General features: G+C 37.4%; 1 protein-coding gene and 1 long non-coding RNA gene across 5 annotated transcripts in view; one reads left to right on the plus strand and one right to left on the minus strand.

Annotated features, from left to right (window-relative positions):
- The window catches only part of LOC127498793 (uncharacterized), a 42,302-nt gene extending 21,033 nt beyond the window's left edge, over positions 1-21,269 (plus strand). The window contains exons 1-3 of one of the 2 annotated variants that reach the window (XR_007925978.1): positions 11,589-12,729; positions 12,992-13,322; positions 21,086-21,269. This is a non-coding gene — a long non-coding RNA (uncharacterized LOC127498793). Of the gene's footprint in view, positions 1-11,588; positions 12,730-12,991; positions 13,323-21,085 lie in introns of those variants that run through there. The other variant, XR_007925979.1, reaches the window with a different exon arrangement.
- The window catches only part of bcl11ba (BCL11 transcription factor B a), a 52,491-nt gene continuing 40,939 nt past the window's right edge, over positions 13,733-25,284 (minus strand). For 2 of the 3 annotated variants that reach the window (XM_051868532.1, XM_051868534.1), the window contains exon 3: positions 13,733-20,246. In XM_051868532.1, the coding sequence (XP_051724492.1) occupies positions 18,254-20,246 (1,993 nt within the window). In that variant the 3' untranslated portion in view covers positions 13,733-18,253. The remainder of the gene's footprint in view (positions 20,247-25,284) is intronic. The other variant, XM_051868533.1, reaches the window with a different exon arrangement.

Here is a 25,284-nt window from a genome sequence, read left to right on the forward strand (position 1 = left end):
TGTGATGGTTGTTCATGAGTCTCTTGTTTGATCTGAGCAGTTAAACTGAGCTCTGTTCTTCAGAAAAAATCTCCAGTTCCTGCAGATTCTTCAGTTTTCCAGCATTTGTTGCATATTTGAACCCTTTACAGCAGTGACTGAATGATTTTGAGATCCGTCTTTTCACACTGAGGACAACTGAGGGACTCAAACACAACTATTAAAAAAGGTTCAAACATTCACTGATGCTCCAGAAAAAAACATGATGCATTAATAGATGGGGGGTGAAAACATTTGGAATTTGAAGATCAAGGTAAATTGTATTTAATTTGTCTTGCGGGAAACATGCAAGTATTTTCTGTTGCTTCCGAAGGGCAGTACTAAATAAAAAAAAAATGATATTCAAGCGAAATAATAAAAATTTGGACCTCTTCATCCTGTTCAAAAGTTTTCACCCCCTGACTCTTAATGCATTGTGCTTCCTTCTGAAGCATCAGTGAATGTTTGAACCTTTTTTAATAGTTGTGTTTGAGTCCCTCAGTTGTTCTCAGTGTGAAAAGACGGATCTCAAAATCATTCAGTCACTGTCGTAAAGGGTTCAAATATGCAAAAGATGGTGGAAAACTGAAGAATTTTTGGGACCTGGAGATTTTTTCTGAAGAACAGAGCTCAGTTTAACTGCTCAGGACAAACAAGGGACTCATGAACAACCATCACACAACAAAAAAACAGTCGTAGATCATCCAGGTGACCACACACAGTATTAAGAATCAATGGTTCACAAACTTTTGAACTGGGTCATTTTAATAAATTCAGCTATTTTTTTGTCTTATGGATTATATGTAAACATCTTTTATGTAAAATATCTTACTCGGGACAGTACTAAATAAAAAATAACATGCATTTTGTATGATCTCTCTTATTTTGTTACAATTTTGCACATCTTCACAGATTCTGCAAGTGGTTCACATACTTTTTCTTGCCACTGTATCTGCCAATAACCTAAGCACAAACTCCACTCTTCAGCACAATGGTAGCAAACAAAAAACAAAAAGTTAATTTTGTTAATGTTAATTAATAAAAAAAAAAGTTCACAGTAGTTCACAGTGCAATAACTAATGTTAACATATACAACATTTGATTTTAATAATATATTAGTAAATGTTGTAATTAAAGCTGCAGTTCGTAAGTTTTGCTTCTTTGTCGCCATGTCTGTTTGAAACCTGCAATTGCAGTTATTTGCAGAATTATCATCTTTGCATGGGTTGTGCATCGACACAGCTCCTCAGCGCGGATGAACTTAATGTTTGCTGTCAGTCACGGCACCAGTGTGGATACTGTACTTCAGAATCACAGATTGTAGTCTTTGTAGTATGACCAACGTAAGAATTTTCACCAGAAAATGTCATCTGAACAAGAAAGTAACATGTCTGCCACTTTTGTTCTGACCAACTGAGGGGGGGGAAAAAAGCATTACAATAAATCGTGCTGCCAATGGTGATTAAATCTTAGGATCACTTGGCTCGGATCACGTCAAACCATGCAAATTATTATTGTTATACTTTATTCTCATATTGTAAATGTTAACAACATCAGCATTGCGTGACTATGTGTATTTAGTGTGTATGAGCGTTTCCTGTAGATTTCAATTTCTGTACAGTCTAATCTTTAACGTTAATTTGTCATACCATACAATCCGCCATCAAAATGAAGTTTAATTATTCCAGCTGCTGTGAGAAAAGGATCCGCCTCATATGCGATATCGCCTAGTTAGCTGGGACTCGTTCTTTATGTAAACAGATGTGACGCAATGACGCAAAGACAAACGGCAACATGCTCGAATTTCCAGCGAAAACCTACCAGTACCACCTAAATTATAAAACATTATTACAAGCTTACTGTTGTGAATCGGGCTAAGGTAAGGAGATAGTTTTGAACACTGGCTGGTTATGTACTTACTCAAAATTTATTTTGGATTATTTTTAACCAAAAAAAGTTACGGACAGCAGTAAGATTTGTATTTTCTGTTAATTTAAAGCATTAAATAAACAATATTAAGCAGATTCTACATTTGTACTTAATTCTGCATGTAGAAATGAAAGCTTTAACTTTTTAAGTATTTATCACTTGGGATTGGTGTATTATTTTTGGTGTTGTTACATTTATTTACAGATCTCAAGTATTGATTCTAAAGTAGAAAACTGTACAAAGTATCCATATTTTCAATAATAAAAAATACGTAAATACTTAACTTTAATGTGCAGGTGTTCCCAGCATGCACTGGGGCATGAATTATTAATGAGGTAGTATTTTTTACAATATTCTTATTTATTATTCCTTACATTACTCCACTAATATAGTTCACTTGAAGGAGTGAATGAAAATGAGAGTGAATTCAGACACTAGCTGCATCCCAAATGGTGCACTATACACTATGTACTTATGCACTATGTACTCATTCATGTAGTGTATGAATTTTATAAGTTTATTTTGTCATTAAACATCGGAGTCTGATCCAACATTCCACACTTTGTTTTTTCCGTTAATTTACTGCATCATCCGGCTATTTAAAGTGCACTTTTTCTTTTTGTAATTTTCTGTGTGAACGGACTACTCGCACTATTTGTACTTTAAAATGACATAGAATGTGCACAAGTACGCAAATTGGGACGCATATACTAAGTGTGCCGGAAGGGCTGCCACTTGCATAGTTTGTGCTTGCTGCTTAATAATCATTTGAAACTTTGCAAACTGGCAACTCCATTAGTAATGAAAAGATTTATCTGGAAATCTGTCATGGAAACTAGCATGAATAAACCTTAGTTAAACAATTTAATAATCAACTAAAAAGGAATTTATGCCTGTATGATATTACGCTCTACCCACATTGGACCAGCGGTTTGGAAAATGGATGGATGAGCGATTCACATGGGGGCGCCATCTTCTGGCGAGACGCGGGAATTCATTCAGCACGAACGTCACAGTGCATTATGGGTATTCTCTAGCCGTTGAGTGAACATCGGTTGTGCTCGCTCCACTATGGTTTCGGGCACCAATACAAATGGCTGTCCCCTCAAATAGTGCTGTAGGGGGCGATTTCGGACATAGAGCTAGTGATGTGTTGTTTTTGTTAATGTTTTTTTTTTTAAGCCTGGAGTTCATTTTCAACTCACAGTGAATTATGTGTGAACAAAATTAGTTACCGATATTGTGTTTTACCAAATGTTATGCCTGTTTTATTGCAACAGCCATAACAGATACCAGTTCGTTTTATAGTCTTTAGAGTTAAGTGATTTACAAATGTTTTTTTGTTTTGTTTTTTCATAAAGATTCATTAAAAAATAAATCATTCTCAAATTAGAGCTGAATTAATCAAAAAATGCACTGTAAAAGACCTCCAGCAGGAACACCAGAACATGGAATTATTTTTTCTGCGTGTGGACGTCAGCCCGCCGTCTGAGGAAACACAAAACGTGAGCTTATATCACAACCGCACTACACACAGATTCAGAGTGAGGTTTTTATTGCGTTGAAAACGGTATCCATAACAATATTTGGTTTCAGTCAAGAAGTCATCACCCGACTATTCAGAACAAAAGTCAATAAAAGCGTTATTGCTGCTCAGGGACGTGAATTGGCTCGCTCGAACTCCAAGCATGGCTGTGCCACACTGTAAGATAATCTAATTGTGATGATGAGTGTGAGGTCAAAACGATGAATGAAAAATCACTTGTCTCTCTATAAGAAGCCTCAATCATGTTGTACACTGCCAGTAAGCTGTGTATCATGACCCGATATTGAAGGTTTTTCTCAGTTTCTTTAAAAGAAAAACTCAAGGTTAGAGTTTATATGAGGTGAGTGCTTCTGAAATCAGTGCCTCAATGTACAATATATCATACCGTGCCTTAGAAAACACCCTTCAGATAACAATGCACTGGAGCTAGTTCATGAGATGTTTTTCCCTAACAGTTCAGGGCGATAGAGGACAGGTTATGCGCTTCTATTCACACTGTTCTCAACAGAACTCCAAGTGTGTGACACAGAGATGTCAAGGCTCAAAGCGGAGATAATGCAGAAATAGCCATCTCAAACTGTGCATGCATCTTACAAGACGTCACACCCTCACACACAGAGAGACGCCAGCGGAATGTATGTTATTGCTCAAGAACACTTGTCTATTTTTCAGTATGCTCCTATTGACAGACTTTTCTTTTCTATCAATACAAGGCTGAATACTTTCTTTCGCTATGTAAGAGTGTGAGTTGAAGGTTAAGGGAGTCTGAAACCTCACTTATGGATGTCAAAAGTGCTGTTTTACTCCTCAGTACAGCGTAACTGCTGAAACCGAGCCAAGGGCTAAATATGCGTAGAGCAGACAGAAAATTAATAGGCATCGACATTTTTCTATGTATGTTCTGCAAGATGGGTTCAGGCCCATCAAGGCCATCTGGTCTTAATAGAACATCAATTGATGTGAACAGGAAGAGAGACCAATTTGTTTTCTCACTGGGGGGTTTGGGGTTTGTAAATCTTACGTCCGCATTCGCACACACTCGCTAGTCTTCCTCATTCTTGGCATTGCAAGTTGACGGCTTTACAGTAGACAAGCCTGAGGCTCACTGTGTAACGTGTGTGTGTGTGTTGTTTAAGTGGACGCAAACGGGAGAGGGCAGATTTCGCACTTCCTTAAGACGTTCTCAGGGCTATTATGAAAGGTTGTGTGCATATGCATGTGTGTCTGTATGCATTCAGGCGTCTGTTGAGGGTTTTGCCATTGTGAAAGGGGTTGAGGGAAGGCATGAATACCCTCAGTCAGCCAGCTGGCAGTCTCGGGTCTTTGTACAGCCCAGCTTTTCATATTGTCTGCTCAGTTTACAAATAAACATGGCTAGGGATGAGGCCTACAACAAACAGATAGCCCCATTCATTGTGCCTGACAAGCTGCGGGGAAAGCCCAGGTCCCTGCTTCCACAAACCACTCCGTTTTAACACACACATTCAGCCAAAAACGTCTCCTCCTAGCTTTGTATGTATACATTATATGGCATGGACATCATTTTCATCACTCACTCCCTTCACCTCTCTATCTGGGATGTTTAAGTTTAGTTTCTTACATAGGTGATAAAAATCAGAGACTGTGATTCTTATATTTCTTATATTAATAATTTTATTATTTATTGTTTTCAATTATTTAGAAGTATTGTATTTAAAGGGATAGATTACCCAAAAATGAAATATATACTCACCTTCATGTTGTATGAGTTTCTTTCTTCTGTTGAGCACAAAAGATGATAATTTAAATAATGTTCAGTTGACTTCCATAGTAGGACAAAAAAATTTCCGTGGAAGTCAATGGTTACCATCAACTATGTGGTTACTAACATTCTTTAAATTATTTTCTTTTGTGTTCAACAGAAGAATGAAACACATACAGGTTTGGAACAACATGAGGGGTGAGTAAATGATGACAAAATTTTGGGGAGAACTATCCCTTTAACTGTATTTTATTTGTGTGATAAATTATATCAGCATAACAGTTTATGTCAACTGAATTTTTTTCTTATTAGAATTTCATATTAGATATGTCCTTTAGCTTTAAAGTTTCACTTAAAAATCACCCTCATGCCTTTTAAAACCCATCTGATTTTCTTTCTTCCATGGAAACTAAAGTTGTTTTTTATAGCATAATGTCCAAGCTACTATTTTTTATTAAATGAAAGTGGTGACCATAAAACTATCATGCAGGATTTTCAAGTGCAAATCACATAATAGTGGAATGTGAATAGTGTAGAAAACCTTTAAATGGTGATTCTTTGGATTTTTGGAACTCAATCACTTCTGGTCCCCATTCGCTTTTAAAGTATATCAAAAGGAGCACCATGTACATTCATCAAAACTTTGCATGGACAGGCACTTAAAGGGATAGTTCACCCCCCCAAAAAAATTCTGTCATCATTTACTCACCCTCTAGTAGTTCAGTCTCGCCCTCATTTACTAGCATAGTAGGAAAAATAAATACTATGGTAGTCAATGGGGGGCGAGATCTATTTGGTTACTGACATTCTTCCAAATATCTTCCTTTGTGTTGTTCAGCAGAACAAAGAAATACATACAGGTTTGGAACTACTTGAGGGTGAGTAAATGATGACAGAATTTTCATTTTTGGGTGAACTATCCCTTTAAGTTTGTGCAAAATCTGATCCTGTTCTCCATAAAGATATGAGATTATTCAAAGAACATCTGGTGCTTCAGTGAAAATATCTGACCATCTTTACAAAGGAGTCACATGATAAATGTAACAAATTTGCATATTTGATAAGTAACCTAAAAATAGTACAGAATCTAATGTCTTATTACATTTTACATTTATGTATTTAGCAGATGCTTTTATCCATAGCGAATTGCTGTTTATTTACAGGTTTAAATTATATTTTATTTTTCCTGGCCTCTTTTGGATCCTACTGTACAGTTGAGCTTGTGTTTTGTATTGCATTAGCCTCATTGATAGCACATGGCCGGCTAGGAGGTTTAAGCACAGATAAAACATGACAAAAGACCTTTTGAATCAAATGCTCTCTTTTCACGCACTCTAAGTACAGCCTCTCTCTCTCTTTCACACGTTCCCTCTCTCTCTCTCACTCGCTTTCGCATCTTTTTTTTTTTTTTTAAAGGGAAATAATAGCTGGTTGTATGGATCCGCCTCCTGGCCAAGGGAGCTACTTTGTCTTAATTACCTCAGGACGAGTGAGTGGCCCCTGAAGCAATCATCTTTGTTTGTTAAAACAGCCGTTATCTGCTTCGGTAAGGTCCATAAATAAAACATAGCCCATATTACAATGTCATGTTCCTTAGGACTCCAGAACCTGGGAACTGATCACAACAACAAGAACAAAAAATCCCTGAGCGCTGCACACACACACACATGCACACACATGCACGCAAAGAGAGATGATCTCTGTACGTTGTTATCTGATGTCAGCTTGTCGAGACTGTCAGCGCTGAGTGAGAGCGAGCTGATTGTGAATATCCACAGATGTAAATAACCTTTTTCACTAGTTCAAGGTGGGCCATCTGTCCACTGTCATTTATTTAGTTTATTACTATGAACTGAGGGACAGCACCAGTGTCTGCTGCAGGCAGAAAAAGCAATAAATAATGACCTTTCTGTCTGAATTATAATCACCAAAGTGTTGCCATGGCACAGATCTGTGGCACTTGCTCTTAGCAGCAGGGAAGAAGCATCCAATCATATGTCGGACATATGGATCCTGCCCAGCCCTGGTGTTGGAAATAGCTCCTTATGGAAATAAATTTCAATAAAATACACCTTGAGTTGAGTTGTGGAAGTACAGTTGCATCCTCAAAAGAAAGTGGTATTAAAGCAAAGTACTGCATGACATGAGTTAAACATTATATATATATATATATTATTACATTACATATTACATACATTATATATATATATATATATATATATATATATATATATTATTATATTATTATTATTATTATTATTATTACACCTGGAAAAGTTGGTTTAATCATTTTACAATTATTAATTTCAATAAATAGCTTATTTTAATTATTTTATTTATAACTTTTTATATTATTATTATTATTATTATAGGAGACTGAGAAATTAATAATTTATTAAAATGATTTATTTTAATTTATTAAAAAAGAAAAATATATTGTACATATTCAAATGTTATATACAGTCAAACCAAAAATTATTCAGACATTTTTTATATAATTTTGATATATTTTTACTAGTGGGTACAGGAGACTATAGTTCATTTATGTAAGTGAGGATAGCAAAATAAAGTAAACTGTGACATATTATACCCAAAAATTATTCATACAGTGGACTACCAGTAAAATTTATAACAATTTTGGAACCAAAAATTATTCAGACACTTTGACCTGACCATGTTTTATTTATTTATCTAACATAATTAGACATAATTTTTTTAACATAATTTTTTTCTGACACAGTTTAACTCTGTGATCTTGTCATATTTTATTACCATTTTTTTTTTTTAAACTATAGTGAATAAACTGTATTAATGAATGAAATGTTCAATGTGTTTGAATAAATTTTGGTTTGACTGTATATATATATATATAAATTACATTTCAATATGTACAATATATTTTTATATTTTTAATATATATTTTAATATTTTATTATATAAAGATACCAAAAAATTTATCTTTTATCCCCGCACATTTCTGAGTAGAATAATTTCTCAGCTTTCATTTAAAATTGTCATAAACCCCTCGATCTTGCAGGGAGTAAGAATTATGAAAATTATCTTTGGCTTATCAACTTTTGTTTCATAAAAGGAAAGTGGAACCAGGTATGTGCAGGAAACAAATTTTAGCAAGAAAAATTATGGCTCTGAGATTCAATCCACTCTTGAAAATCTGCATTCGACAGTAACCTAGAGAAAAACTGGCTGATTTCAATCTCTTGCCTGTGATGTAAACCGAATCACAATCACAAGAAATGAATCCAATCATAGAGGGGTGGTGCAACAATCTAGGTCAGTTTTGGAAATGACTGCTACAGGCAATAAGATTAAGGAACGCGCCGATTCGCTGAAAGACGAATCAGTAAATCAGCTCTGAATGAGTAACACTTTGCTTCTGTTCTGTGTCTTGTGTGTAGCTAATGTTTATTTTTCCAGCTTATTTTTTTATGATGAGAGCATAAGAATGAGGCATTATGTATCTTTGTATCAACAGTACAGTGGATGAATTAGAAAAATATATATATTTTCCCCATCTCCCGTTCGCTAACACCTCCCTCCCTCCACACACACACACACACTCACACACCTTCCTTCCCATTTCTACAGCTTAACTTCATTGTCTCAAACCCTTTCTTTCATCTTAAGACAAAGATTTATGTAAATCTTTGGGCCCGGCGTTAATGCGAGCCGCAGTGTGAGAAATAGCATCCCTAAATCGCAGTATTGTTGTTGAAAATGACAAGGCAGCCCCATAATCCCACAATGCGATCATCCAAATGTGTCATAATGCTCTGTGTAGGCAGGCAAATCTGAATATCAAAAAGACACCACGCACCTCGCCAGAGCCTTCAGTTCTTTAGAACCGCTTTTTTAAAGAACTCACCCCGTTGTCACTTAAGGAAAAGCAAAAAGTATAGAAAAAAACAGAAATGTGACATTTGAGTGACTGGTTTGGTGTGCTGTTAAAGGAATTTTCTTTCTTTGTCTCAATGTCTCAGCCCTTTTTTTCTTTTTTTGTTTTGTTTTTTCAAGAGTGACCTTCTCAATCCACAACTAGACAGTGTTTTTCTTTTGACTTTGATTTGAAAAGTTTGATAACTGACAGAATCACTGATATTTATTGAAGTTTGTGTGTCCTATATGGTGCTATCAGTATAACATTGTTTCATTAATTATTTTTTTTGGCTTATTTATATGTTTAGACAGTTATAAAGTGGAAAAAGTTACATCAGTATTTGTCATAAGCCAGACTTAAACCTGCATCGCCCACATGAGCACCATGTGCCTTTCTGAAACGTGCTAATCGCTGCATCAAAGCTCTGACTTTTGTTTTCTCATGCAGACTGATGCATTTATTGTGTAAATGATGATAAGAGTTATTTCGTTTTACTATTTACATTTTACTATTTCAAATATTCAGTACATATCACACTGTAAAAAATTATTTTCATGATTTATCATAACATCTTTTGTCAAATCAACTTAGATAATTAATGTAGTTCAGATAACATAATATTTTGAGTTCTGTCAACTATACCAATCGCCTTCATTGTGTTAACTCAAATTTTTAATTTCAATGAACTCAAAATTTTAAGGCAACCAGGTAACTTACTTTTTTTTAAGTTAAACCAACTATTCTTTTTTTACAGTGTAGATAACACAGTTTCATTTTACAATAAAATATTCAAAACTGATTTTCTTTTTACCGTTATATATTATATATTTATGTGCTGTTTTCTTGCCAAGTGCCGATGTTTATGCATCTGCTGCAATTCCGTACGACTCTGACTTGAAATGCTACATTTGTTAAGCCTCAAATTGATTTAAACATATTTGATTAGTTTCCTTGTCATTTGTCATGCCGATCTGTCTGTCAGAGCGAGAGAAGAGGAGGAGAGAGCGACTGCTGTTGGAAACAGCCATGAAACAGCCATGCCAATCAATTGGACAAGGACAAGTTGGTTGAATAATAATATTAATAATTACAACACAAGTCTAGGGAATCCCTGATTTGCCATGACTCCCTCATTGAGCTATCTTCCACAGAGACTCCTTCGTTACAATAATTAAGAGCACCATTCCACGTTTCTTTTTCGTTTTCTGCAATTCCCCCTGGATCAGGTACAAGTCCAAAAAAAAAAAAAAAAGAGCAAGAGAGAGAAAGAAAAAAGATTCCACACCTCACTCTGAGCTCTATTTAGCAGTTTGAATTTGCCCCCTCCCCATCCGACAGTAAAATCTCAGGCCGTCACTTGAAGCCCGGTGGGGGATTTTGTGGGAAAGAATAGCCATGTTGATCTTGAAGTCTTAAGTCTCAGCATACCTGTCAACACTCCGGCTCAGCAGCGAAGACTGTGGCTTAAGTCACTTGAAGTTGCCTTTTAATGAGAGGGGAGGTCTGCGCACGCTGTCAGACTGAGCCGAAATAATTCCATACCTTCTGAATAACCCAAGCGTGTCTTTTAATCCTGCTGCTGTTTATGTAATGGAAATAAGCAGGAACAGGTTAATGAGAGGGTGAGCTCTGGCCTGCACGCACACACACACACACACACACACACACACACACACACACACACACACACACACACACACACACACACACACACACACAAACACACAAGACTGGATCTGGTATAAAAGTGATATGTGTGTATGACAGACTGCTTCTCTCCCCTTAAACATATTCTAATCAAGATGATTATAATAGAACTTTTGGCATTTCATTCAAACTGATGATGGCACTTCCTTTTCCTCTAACTCACTGTGTAACTGTCTAACTATAACTATATATCTCATTTTTTTCTTTAGTCAAATCCATTTCAATAATTAATGTGGTTCAGATAACATAACATTTTGAGTTTCTGTTGATAAAACCAATCGCTTTCATTGTATTAACTCAAATTTTTAATTTCAATGAACTCAAAATTTTAAGGCAACCAGGTAACTTACTTTTTTAAGATAAAACAATTATTTTTTACAATGCAGTTACATAGTGGATGAAGAATATAAGTCATGGTTTGGGAAGAAGGGAATCAAACCATTACATGTATTTTCATATTTATTAAATTCTTCTCATATATATATTACGGGGACTGCTTTAATCTGATTGGTTGACGAACGTTCTAAGGTGTGCAATTATTTTCAAAGCATGGCTAAAGTAGTTCTAGCAGGTCTTGACCACATTGCAGTTCCATATCACTTCGCCAAATGATTTCAGTTATCTCAATAGGTCCTTACAGCCTACAAAAGAACCAAAAACCACAACGACTCTGACTAAGTAAATAAATATAGTAAACAATAGGATGAAAACGACAAATTATTGTCATGGTTTTTGCCACAAAATAAGTTTTATTGTGTCCTGAAAGCTCTCTCTTTCAAACGTACACACATACTGTATCGTACAGACACACACTCACATAGAAAAATTTGGTCAGCGCTGCTTTGACGAATTAAATCAGAGTAAAATAGTTTAGCAACTTAAGATACATTGACTCACCAGCGAAGTAATAACTGTGCAGTTCTTGAGATAAACTTTTAGTTTCGCTATTAGTTGCCGTTAGAAATGACACTGTTGCCGTTAGAAACGAACAGATCAGGTAGGCTAATTCACATATGCTGCTTATTCTCTCTCTCTCTCTCCTCTCTCTCTCTGCAATCAAGGCTCAAGCCTTCATTACTAGTTCGGAAATGACGTTTTGGAATTAGCAACGGAGGCTTGGGATAAGATGTGTAAGAAATTAGTCCCACACACAAGAGTGTTTTAAGGGCAAAAACCTGACAAATGTCTCGAAATACAACATCGAAACAGTGTCTTGAGGTGCGGTAACCATAGTATAAGCAGAATAATTGACTCCGGGCCGTTGAATTCTTAGAAAATAATGCACACACGAGGTGTAACGGCCACGGCAGTGTGCATTATTTTCTAAGAATTCAACAGCCCATTGTCAACTATTCCTTACATATACTATTATTTATTACATGTTATTTATATTTATTTCTTATATAGTTCCCAAACCTGCATTATCCACGTGAGCACCATGACTCAATCTGGAGAATTTGTGCTAATTACTTCTACTTTTCAAAGGGTTTTATCATGTTTGGCTATGGATGTATTGTTTAAATGCTAATTATTCCACTTTTCCCTAATTTTGGAAATTTACAGGAATATGTCAAAAGAATCTGATTTCATCACAGCCTTCCTCACTTCCCCTTCCCTTCCATCTCTCATTCTGTCTGTATTTTTTTTTTTCTTCCCTGCTTTTTCCTCCCTCACTCCATCTCTTCTTTTCTTTCAGTGGGAATAATCCCCCCTACAGGAGACTTCAAAGAGCAGGCCAGGCAGGGACAGGCTTAATTACCCGCCTGCCTTAAAACTGATGCCAAATCAAAAGTTGCTCTGGTCCATCTCTGTCCTGCCTTGGCAGGGCTAATTGTGGCCTTGGATTCTATTTTGGAGAGTTTTGAAAAAGTCACAATTAAATCAAAACAAGAAGTATGTGGGCAGCACATCACACTTCATCATGTAGGCTGCTTTATATAGTTCTGGAGGTCTTGCCTGATTTATGTGAATTTTTTAGCTATTTCAGGGTATTGTTAGACTTTTAACATTAGTTATACGGTAGTATTTGCAGTAAGCTAAATAACACCTCAGTGCTAACTCAAAGGGTCTGTGCATGCTATGCTATCGTGAGTGTTTTATTTGGCCAGTCCAGAAAGTACTTCTATACTTTTTCCATGTTTTTAATCTTACACAGGCATAATCCAACCCTCAACCCGAGTGAAGTTTTAAACCCCTCCAGGATGTGGCAGGGAGGTTTCGATGGCTGGCCGAGGGAGAGCATTACGTCGGGGTATTTAACACCATGGAGAGTTGGATACGAGGGGGCTTAATGATGCCGTAGCAGTCGGGATGAGCGCTAATTCACCGCCCAGGGCCCGCGACGGATGGGGCACCTGCAGAGCCAGCCATCAGTCAGCTTACCCACCCTCGACAGGTCCCGGGAGGGGCTCCGTATCCCTCCGACTCATGGAGCTCCACCACTCTCCACAAAATGGCCTCATCATAATGACAGACGAGTGTGTGAGGTAATCAGCATCTTTGTTTTTTCTTTTCAATTTGACTAAATATATCTCACTTTTTAGCCTCTGAGAATTGTTTGCTACTAAAACACATAAGAATTTGAAACACAAATATGTTTATGTGCTCTAAAAAGTCATGCGTTCTTTTAAGATTTCCCACATGATAAGAACATGCCCGGGAGCCAGTTATGTTGAGATTGCAGTAGTGTCTTACTTTATCTGTTTATATGACATCAGAGCAAACAGAAGCTAAAATCAGTGATGTAGCTGTTACATCACAAAGCACCCCCTCCCCCACGGCCCTGTCCACTGGTGTTTTCATTACAGTTGCATATAAAAGGTTTAAAATTTTATCTCAATAACAAATAGAAACATTATCATGAATCGTGAAGTGTGAAATAAAGAGTAAACAGTGGTAAAAAATCTTGTTTTTTTTATTCAAGACCTGCATACCAAAGTTGCCTCAGTCCAAACAAGGGGCATCAGCTTCTAATGCTTGGAAGAAATACGGGAGGAAAAAAAAAAAGACTAAAATATACACAGAAGGGCAGCTTTCAAAAACAACTAGTATAACACAAGTGAACATAATTGTCAGTTTGAGATGAATGTACTGTATAAATGAGTGGACAAACAGTCATACAGAGCTCTCTGACCTCCACAAAGTGCCACATCTTTTTTTTTTTTTAAGATGCAGATACTAGAGGTTAATACATTCTGGGAAAGGGTTTGAAAGCATACATGGTGGGTCAGGCTGATTGATTTGTGTCTGTATGAGTGTGGTCAGTTTTGGTAGCTCTTGATGACTTTAATTGTAGCCTTTGGTTGGCGGCAAAAAGCTTTGATGTGAATTGCACACAATTGAAGAGAAGATCATATACAGCAAGGTTTGGCTCGGCTATCCTGTTACCTACACATTTGAAAGTCCCCTGTGTCGATTATTTTAGACATATTATGAGCGAGCCTGTTTCTTGTGGGTGTGTGTGTGTATGTGTATGTGTGTGTGTGCAGAGGGAGGGAGACTGAGAGAGAGAGAGAAAGACCTTCCAAACTTTCCAGACCTTTTTCTTTACTTCCTGATCATAAAATGATGACACAATAATGATTTGGACAAGTAAAACATTTCATATTTGTGCTCTATTCTTCTCATGCTAAAAGACCTGAACTTTACAGGCCCCAAAAATCAGGTATTATGCCCCAGTCAGAGGACAGAAGGGGGTTTAAATAAAGACAGACTGCTGCCAGTGCTAGTCAGAACACACAAATTAAAAAAATTAAAAAAATCAAGAAAGGGGGAGGAGGGATCAAGAAAGAGAGAGAAAACTAAACAAAGTCTGGGCAAGCATATAAAATTATTTACAACCAAGATAAGAGTGAACAAAACATTTACTGTTGTATATGTAGCTACAGTAAAAGGTCAGACAACCTCTTAAACTCATCTGTACATTTTTAATTTCAATTTTCACAATTGTATCCTGCCAAATGTGTGTACATATACAGTATATATATATATACACACACACACATAAACACATCATAGTGCCTACACATGTATTTCATTCCAGCCATTAAGAAAATTCATTACTGAAGAAGAAACCAGAAAGATACACATGACAGGAACCTCAGTATCTTTCCATACGTAAATGTCGCTGGCCCCATATCAGTTCTCTTTCAATCAATTTAATCTTTATTTTCTTACACCCAAGGCAGAAAAGTTACTAAAACTCAAGACTTTTACAGTTACAGTGACAAAACATTTTAAAGACCCACAATTTAAATTGGACTGTAAAATGAATCTTTAAAAAAAAAAAAAAAAAAATGAAAAAGACGGAAAGAAATGATAATTGGGAAAAAAATATTTTTTTTTCTTTTCTTTCCTTTTTTTTTTTTTTTTTTCTTTTTTTTTTGTAAATTGCCCAGGCATTCTCCAATATTACAAATACTGGTATACTTTTACAGTAAACAAGAGAAATGTCATATATATTTTTTATATATATATATATTTTTATATATATATATATATACTTAAAATCCCATCACCAAAAACCAATATACACACGCCACTATGGCATTCAGAGAAACTTTATAAGCAAACTTGGAGAAAAAAAAGGAAAAAAAAAATTTGTTTAAAACACACATACACAGAAATATCATTTTACCCTTGTACTTGTTTCAATACTGTAAACGTATTTTAAGACAGAGTGCACTAAACGTTTTACTTTTTTTTTTTTTCTTTTTTCTTTTTTTTTTTTTTTTAAAGTTTCTGTAGTTCCTGATTTTTGTCCAGTCTCTTCTTTGACTATTCGTAGCAAAAGAATCATCCATTATTTTCAAGGGACGCAGTCCTGTCCTGAAGTGAAAAATTTTACATATATATATATTTGTCTATTGTGTGTGTTTTTGTGCAGTTATATGTACATATACATACATATATACACACATAGACACACATTAGTATTGTGCTGGCTACTTCTCATTTTAGTTCAACTTCTTTAAATGACCTATGTATCTGTTTTTATCATTATTCTTTTAGAAGCAGATTAAAACCACATGAACTTAATTTTTTTTTTTCAATTCTTTGCATCACAAAAGTGTAGCATTTGTCTTATAAGACAATAAATAGGAAGATCAGTATTCAAGGCACACTCATGTCAAATTGAATGGCAGTACAAAAACTGTCCAAATAAATTAATTTCATTTTTATAGTGCCAGCATTGTGAAAGCCAAGCCTATCAACACTGGCACTTCAATCTCAGATGCTCCCTCTAGCAAGGCCTAATAAATCCGTTTTTTAACATAATTTCTTGCTCAGAAGCCGTTTTCGCCATTGTTTTCAAATATGCAAATCAAAATAATAAAGTGCGGGTCAACTGCGAAGAGCTGTGTATGTTTACTTTTCTTTCTCTCTCTCTTTCTATTTCATTAGTTTGCTTTGCTCTTTTTAAACCACAATATTCCCTCGCTTCAATCGTTTGCGCTGGTTAGGGCATCTTGTCGAAAGAAGGCTGTTTAACTGGCAATAAATCAGTTGGATAGAAGAGAAAAGAAAAGGGAAAATTCAGCTGTGCATTCTGTAAGCGTGTTGCTACTTCTGAGAATGCGTTCAACTACACATCACAGGAAGTCCTGAATGAGAGGAAAGAAAGAAAAAAATTGTCTTACTGTTTTAGCACACGCTCAACAGGTCATGACATACACTCTTTACTGTGCAATTGACTAATCTGCATACCTGCTGATGGCTTTGACACACGGGATACGACCAGATTAACCAGATAAGTCAATATATACGTTTTTAACTATAATCAGATTTACTGTGCAGTATAAATTTGTTTCTCAAAATGATTGATAAATATATATATGTACAAAAATGCATAGGGCTGTTTCAAGTGATTTAAGAAACATTGTAATAGAATGGCAACATTGCTGAATGTATAATTGAATTAATTCTAATCTAATCTGGTTAAAGTGGTGACTCCCTCTAGGACCGCAGCCCCTAATACCCAAAAAAATGAAACAACAGAACTGAACACAAAATAACAATGTTTAGATTTAAATGTCAGTCAATGGAAACAGAACAGTGGTGCTGCCTTGCATTTGACTAATGTGCTTTTAGGTTTACTAACCCGAATTGGACTGTAAAGACCCTTCTCTCTCTTTCTCTTCCTGCGTATATGTGTGTGTGTGTGTGTGTAAGTCACCCTCCTAGTGTACGAAAACTGCTTCATCCTCTGGCCTAAATGTCTGTTCCTTTAACTTAATAACAATGTAGTATGACAAGCCACTTTTATGTGAAAGATGGAGTTGATTCATGACATTAGGGGTGATCGGCAGTGTAATATGAAGTGTGGAGACGTAACGAGATGAGACGAGGGTTGTGAATGAGCTAAACCAGAGGACTGGACTGCTTTATCAGAGAAGACGGCTGAGATCAGATGGCAGACTTGGCAGAAGTAGCTATACAGCTCACCCTGAGTTGTTTTAAAGCCGTCTTCCTTCTACCACTATTGTGCTGTTCAGCAAAATCAAACGGTTTGATTAAGTGCAGTGTCTATGGAAAGGGTGCTGGCGATTAAAATTCACTATTGAGACCTATAACACAATCCATCCTATGACTAGCGTTGTCTGGGTTGGTACTAGGTACCGATAAGCAGCTGCCTTCGCTTTTGTCTGTTTTTATAGTCTCTTCTTCTTGATTTCGAGTAGACAGAGGTTTTCAGCCCCACAGTCCTTTTTAGATTTACTGTTAAAACTGATATTCAGTGCTACATTCCCAATTAGATTGACATGCTTAAAATCAGTTCGTGCTACAAGGTCTAAGGATTGTTGTCCGCTCATTTAGTATGAATAATAAACAAAGGAAAACAAAAAAGCTTTCTCATTTCAGCTTTTGAAATTTGAAGATTGAATGCGGCTTCTCTTCAAGAAATTACAAGTGTAGCTTAAATAATCTACATTGTAAGCAGCGGCCTATGGATTTCTCAAACGATACTCTGTTTTGCTAAAAACAAACAAAAATCTCAGGATGTCTTTTGGGTTAAAAAAAAACAAAATCTCAGCATTTGAAATAAATCATAAGATAATGGAATAAAAAAAATGATAAAATAAAAATGAACCTGCACATGCCAAAACATTTTTAAAAATCCAATAAATACAGAAATTATTGCACAGTTAAAGGCTCCATTTAAAATATTGTCTAACGTATCCACTCGGTTTATACCGACTCCAAATTAAATTTCCCTCTTTTTTTGCATTTTCCTCTTCTTTAATGTCTTTATCATTCTCAGATGGCAGTTTATTAGGACAAACTAACTCAAACCATTAACTTGAAAAAAAAAAAAAAAAAAGCAAAAAAAAAAAAAAAACCCAGACTAAAAAAAAACAGAGTATCCAGCTACCCCTTTTATAATCAAGGAATTGTGAGGCAAAATAGGAAATCTGGCTTAGCTTCTCTCTGCTTGTTCAATTTTGACCTCATTTGTCATCAAATGTTCCCCATGCCACTTTTTCATGTGTTTCTCGAGCGTGCTGTAGACGCTGAAGGGCATTTGGCAAATGTCACAGCGGTACACTTCCTTACCGAGCTGGCCGTGTGTCTTCATGTGGCGGGTGAGCTTGCTGCTCTGGGCACAGGCGTAGTTGCAAAGCTCACACTTGTAGGGCCTCTCGCCTGTGTGGCTGCGTCTGTGCACTGTCAGATTGCTACAGTTCTTGAACACCTTCCCACAGAACTCACAGGTGTCACTTCTCCGGCTCTCTTTCGAGCTGGGCCGGCCCGGTCCCGGCCCCCCACCCAAGTGCGGGGTGCTGCCTCCGCTAGCGGTACCACTGCGGCCGGAGAGGCCCCCGTCCAGCAGGTCCCCTGGCGGCGTGGAGAATCGCAAGCTGCCGTTCTCGGAGGAGTGCTCCGAGGAGGTGGCGAATGGAGATTGTCTGGAATCGGTGAAGCCGAGAAAGGGATCTTTGATGAAGTGGCGGGATGCTGCATAGCCCACTAGCCACTGGGAGTAGACATTTTCAGACGGGATTAGGGGGGCTGGGGGTATGTCCAAATCCTTTTCGATTTTGATCCTCTTGTTAGAGGAGTTGGAAAGGCTAGGACTGGTGATCGGAGTGGGCTTGCGGGGAAACAGGCCTGAGAAAGAGTCGCCTGAGCCACAGTTCCTTCCGTTCACAGTTGCCCGTTCCACTTGGTCCATTTCCCCCACTACTGAATCATCATCACCCATGTCCCTCTGTCCCTCTGAGACCCTTTTGGAGAACGGAAGTCTTTTCCGATTGTCAACTATTAAGTTATTATACTGCTGGATGGAGCTGAGCCCTACATTTTCCACCATCTTCCCCAAGGAGAGGTTCTTCTCATCCGAGGGTGGCTTTGTGCCATTTTCCCTATTTCGACTGAACTCAGAGTCCATGCTGAAGTTTGACTCAGGCCTGCTCTCATTTTCCAACTCCTCCTCTTCTTCCTCTTCCTCTTCCTCTTCATTGTCAGGGCCCATGCCCTCACCTCTGAAGTCGCCATCCCTGTTCTTCATACCCTCCCCGGTGACGTCACTAGTGCCTGGCTCGGGTGAGCTGGTGGTGGACAGGCCATCGTCAGAGCGCCCCGTCATGGAGCCAGACTTGTGCATGTGGGTCTTCATGTGGCGTTTCAGTTTGCTAGCCTGAGAACAGGCATGGTCACACAATTGGCACTTGTAGGGTTTCTCGCCCGTGTGGCTTCGCCGATGAACAACCAGATTACTCTGAAACTTGAACGTCTTGCCGCAGAACTCACAGGATTTCGTCTTGCCCTGTGTCTGTGGTGGGGTGGTGCTGTTAGGAGGCATGGGAGGCAGTGGAGGGGTGCTCAGAAAGGGCGACTTCGGACTGGGCTGGAAGGGGTTGGGATTAAGAAGGCGATGCATAGGGTTGGCACGGCTCGGTGACAGTGGTGGAGTGGAGTTGTTGTTTCCAGCAAGCTCTCTAAGTCGGCGGGAGAAATCCATGGACTGGGACTCCATGGCCATGGGTGTCATGCGCATCACTCTCTCAAAGGCACTGGGATGCTGGGAGATTAAACCCATTTCCTCTGCGCTAAGGCGTTCCAGGCGATGGGGATCTAAGTGATGGCGTGGAGGGGGGCTGACAAAGGGAGGCGTATTGGGGAGGCGGTTTTCCACAAAGCCTGGTGGGGGCTCTCGGAGTAGGGGCCCAGTCATCCGTAGGAGATGGAAGGGGTTGTTGTCCCCCAAAAAGTTGGTTAATGGAGACTGTGTTATGGATTCAGCACCAATAGGGGGAGGAATAGTGATCCGTGGGGTCAGGGAGGTATTCGAGGGATTGGTCTCCAAGTAGATGCGGATCCCATGCGTGTTCTGAGCATGCTGCAGAAGGAACCAGGCGTTGGTAAAGGGCTGTTTGCACGTCGTGCATATGTAACTCGAAGGTTCATCTCTACCTGCAACCAAACAGAAAACAACAAAGATCTTTATTTATGTCTGAGTTTAAAACCTCTGCAGGTCACTTCCACAACACTTGTGTCATAGTGGTAGAAATTTAGTCCTTTTAAATAACCCACTAAAAGCAAATCTGACTTGATGAAACATAAGACATAGGGTCAAGAGTGATTACATGTTATAAAGAACAAACTTTGAGGTATCTGACACCTCTCTAAATTTGCCTTCCACTTTGGGCAATGGCCATTGTCGTGTGCCCATCATGCTGTCACATGAACAGGGTAACTTATACTTAACAGAGCTTTGACAAGTGCATTTTCATACTGCTCCATGAAGGGCTGGTGCTTTGGGAACCTTGCATTCTGCATTTCAACTTGTCTTTAATCTTCGCTTTTACAAATGGCTGACTCATTTTAGAAACATAATGCAAGGCAAGAACACTCTAAACTGGGAAACCCTCCAAGCACCAAGACTGTCCTAGGATGCCGGAGTAATATGCCACCAAATTGGAAAAGTACAATTTAAACTGTGATTTAGGGCACTCTCATCACTATAAAACAAATAAACTTAAGTTGTCTCCTCAAAGAAACGAAAAAAAAATGAGAGAGGAGGGTCTGGGTTGGGGGAGGGGGAAGCGCACATCAAGATAAATGGTTTCAAATAAAGAGTGAAAACAGTGCCCGTGATTTAAGAGGCTGTGGGGGAAAAAAGTGCACCGGTGTGAGTGTTAAAGTCTGTGGCATTTAAAACAGCTCAAGGGTATTATTTACTGTTCCATTAAGAATTTCTCAAGATTGTTTTTCTTACTTCCTCTCACGTTTTTATCTTATTCTATAGTTACACTTCCTGGAAAGCGAGGGGGCCCTTAATGACATCATAGTGAATCACTACTTCTCTGAGAGCAAGTTTGACTGCAAAGAAGAAAAAGGCTCACCAGTGAATTAATTGCACAATTTCTCTGATAACAATTTTATTCTGCATTCCACAGTTTTAATCATATAATTAAATACCAGCAAGTTAATGTGTGAAGTTTGCTTACACTCTGGGTTCAGGTAAAGTGTGAACAGTATCAGTTCTCAGATCAGAGGATGTGTTAAAAAGTGGCTCCTGTGCTTGGTGCGGCTCTGGAGCTTTAACTATACATGACTAATTGATGCTACAACTTCACTGTTACATCGGTTCTGCTGTGCAAAGGGGACTCATTACCATGGCAGCACAAACAAGCCAAGTGTACTGAGTATACAGTGAAAAAGGATGCTAAACCATCTCTGCTGTACTCCTGGGGCACTGGTTAAAAAAAAAAAAAAAAAAAAAAAAGGATTTACAAAGTCGAAATGGTAATTGTGCACTAGGAAATGAGTTTCATTTATTTATTAAATGAAAGCTTGCTGTTCTGACCTAATGCAGCAATTTAGGATACGCAGGAAAACATATGCTGCTGTAATTGTTCGGGTATTTGATTTCTGGCTGTGCTTTGTGTACCTTTATGAGTGTTTTCATGTATATGTATGTGTGAGAGAGTGAGCGACTGCGGAGAGAACAATGGGGCGGCAGTCACACACAGGGCTTGGAGAAGCTGGGACTAGGAAGCCCTCATGGGTGTCTATTTCAATCATGGCCATTGTGAAGGATCAAAAAGAGCAGAGAGAATGAATGGTTAGTATCTGTTCTAGCATTCCTTTACATGCTGCCGAAAAGCAATGCTAAACAGGGGAGTGTGTTTTCATCTGAAAGAGACAGAAACAAGGGATTATATACAGCAATAGCCTGAAGCTATTGGTATACTGAAATGCAATATTTCATCAAGGAATTTGAATAGTAAGCACACAAAAATGTAAATTAGTAAAAATAAAATGAGTAGTGCTGTGCTCATTTTAAAAATTTCAAAACTACCACATTAACACAAAAAGAAAAAAAAACACCTGTAAACCCTGAAATGTGATGTTTTCTTCTACAGGTACTATAGCATCCTTCAGCACTTAGAGAAATACCATCATCATTAGTTTAACCTTCATGTTCTGTTTGAGGTCTGAGACCCCAATGCCCTTTAATAATTAAAAAAAATACATATTTAGCATTTAAATATCATATTGATTCTGAATAATCTAATTAAATCTCAGATTTTATTATAAAAAGGTAATAATATATTTTAAACATCTTCCATGAAAAATCTAAAATTCTGAGTCTCTGATACCACAGGTATAACACGTTTAAATGAAATTAATTTTCACATTCTAACATCAGTTTTAGATATGTAACAATACAAAACACAATTATATACAAATAAATACAAATACAATTTTGGTCAAATTAACAGAAACAAATTTACTATATTCTATATCATTCACAGTTCTGAAAAAAAAAAAATGCATATTTACTTTGTGATACAAGAGATAAGTTAGATCTGCAATAATGCCCTACTGGGTTCAATTCAAGTGAAACAATTTACAATAACAGTAATAATTTAAAGAGGGAAAAAGCTAAATTTCAAAACTATTATTAAGGCTCTTAAAATAACCATTTGAGACCTCAAACATAAATCATGAACAGTCACTCTTAACAGAACATGAGGGTTAAAACAAAAAGCTTCTGTCAGATTATATGCGTTAGCTGATATATATGACGCATAGAAAAATTTTTTCAATCAATGCCCTTAATCAAAAACCTTTAACAAGCACTTAAATGCATTCCCCACTGGATGTTATTATGTGGCTGATGTGCATTCATAAGAACATCTGTTTACCTCTACCCTTGTCCTGTAAAGCCTTTGACTTAATTACAGTGGACAGAGCGTTAGCTCCAGCACAATGGCCATCTTCCCCCAGCCTCTCAAAGGCCTACATGCATACACACATAACACACACACACAATCCTCCAACCTCCTCTTGTTGTTTTATGGCAGATGCTTTCAAAGACTAATGCTCCATGTAAAGAAGGCCTAGAAAACAAGTAGCGTCTGTGTTTACCAGGCACTGTCCTTTTCCTCTGTGTGTGTGTGTGTGTGTGTGTGTGAGAGAGAGAGAGTGCCTTTCTCTATGCTAACAACCAGGGCGTAAAACCTAGCCTACTGTACTAGCTGATCCTTTCGCAGACAAACAGAAGTCATCAGGGGGCCGAATGTTCATTTCTGCCCCACAATTAAGACGAATCAATGGCCGCTGCCTAAAATGGTATTTGTGGCCGTGCTGAAGGGACTCGGGCGTGAGTTTATTGAGAAGTGTTCAGCGCCTGCACTCCCGAGGGGATTGGAGTCCGACGCAGATGGCAAATAAAGTATGCAGCCCGAGGCGAGAGCACATTATGCTAATTCTAATGTCAGCTGTACTTTAATATACAGCTCTATTTAATCACCCTATTATTTCACATTTCCATATGAAAAAAGGAAGAGAGAGGCAGAGAGGGGGAGAGAAAACCTGCAGCACTTCTCTTGCTACTAACACTATGAGTGTGCTCAGGTTTAGGTGAATGTATCCCCGGATTTTGTGTCAGCATGGGGCGCTGTAGCTGTTTGCTATCGGGATCTTGTTTCAACACACATTTGCACACATTAATACCTAAAATAAACCATAATGAATCGTATACACTTAATGATCACAAAACACACATTTATACAGGTAATATTTTATAAAATGATACATAAATAATACATGTATCTAATAGTAGATAATGCAATATGTAATAGTAATGCGTTATCTTTATACATATACATGCACTTGAAAACACTCATAAATGCATACATACAGAAATATTAATATATAACACATAACAACCATAATGTGCTTTCCAATGACAGATTTTCCGAAAATTATGTGATTTGATTCTAAGTCAAGCTTTGTTAGGCTATTATTTTGAATTAAATTAACTGATTTTTTAAAATATTTTTTATTTTTAATATGGCCTCAATTAAATCAACAGAAAAAAAATATATAGAGAGAGAGAGAGAGAGTTTAAAAAATATTTCTGAATAGCATGCACTACTAAATCTAAGATCATACTAATCAGGAAAAAATAAAAAAAAATGCAATCTGGATGTCTCTATTTAGTTATTTACATGCACCAATATGTACACATTAACCTTTACAAATAACAAACACTGAAAAAAGCACCACAAATACACTAGACATGACTTATCTTATAGACTTATAACAGAGACATTTTTTTTTTTTTTTTTTTCAATAAATTCTGACATCTCAGATTTCTCTGATTTCGAAATTAAAGGACCGAATAGCAGCCTGCCCATTCTCCTGATAAGTTTGGAGTGATTAGTTTCTCATGCTGAGCACTGGCTGATTCTATTTTCAATTAGATATTCCCAACGAGGCCCAGCTGCCGGGCGGGAGAGGAGAACGAGGACAGTATTGTGTGAAAGTGTGTGTCATCTGCAGTATCAGTCGTGCATGCAGACCCCAATTCAATTAAAGAGAAATTATCACTAATAACAATCGTGGCTCTCCGCACACATTGACTTAAACGGCATGCAAATGCCGGGCTTTAAGACACATTAACCGAAAAATAAAAAGATGACAGTTAATAGGTTTTAGCGTTGCACTGAGAGGTACAATGAGCCACTTTAGCTTTCATCCTGAAAACGAGGAAGAAAAAAAATACAAGATGAATAAAAATTCTACATGCATTCTCTGCGATTCTCCCATTTTATTTTACAGTTCACAGTCAGTGTCACAAATTTACCATGACGATTATTTTGTGGTAGTCGTTAAAAGCAACAAGGCCAACGTTTGATTGTAAATTACACCTGAAGACGTGCTTAGTGAACGGATTGTCCTTTGTTGTTCGCATCATTAACGAGATTAAAAATAAACCCTGAATCATTATCATTTAAAATGGATAAAGAAAAAAGATGTTTGCTTCATTTGCCATATATTGTCAAATAGTTATTTGCTTTGAAAGCGCAGGGTGAATGTATGTTTGTTTATTTGTTTGTGTGTGTGTGTGTGTGTGTGTGTGTGTGTGTTAGTGAGTGAGACACAACCAGATTGTCTTGCGAGGACAAAGGAGCAAAAATCTACAGGAATTTG

The sequence above is a fragment of the Ctenopharyngodon idella genome, chromosome 17 (genome assembly GCF_019924925.1).
Source record: "Ctenopharyngodon idella isolate HZGC_01 chromosome 17, HZGC01, whole genome shotgun sequence".
Lineage (NCBI taxonomy): Eukaryota > Metazoa > Chordata > Actinopteri > Cypriniformes > Xenocyprididae > Ctenopharyngodon > Ctenopharyngodon idella.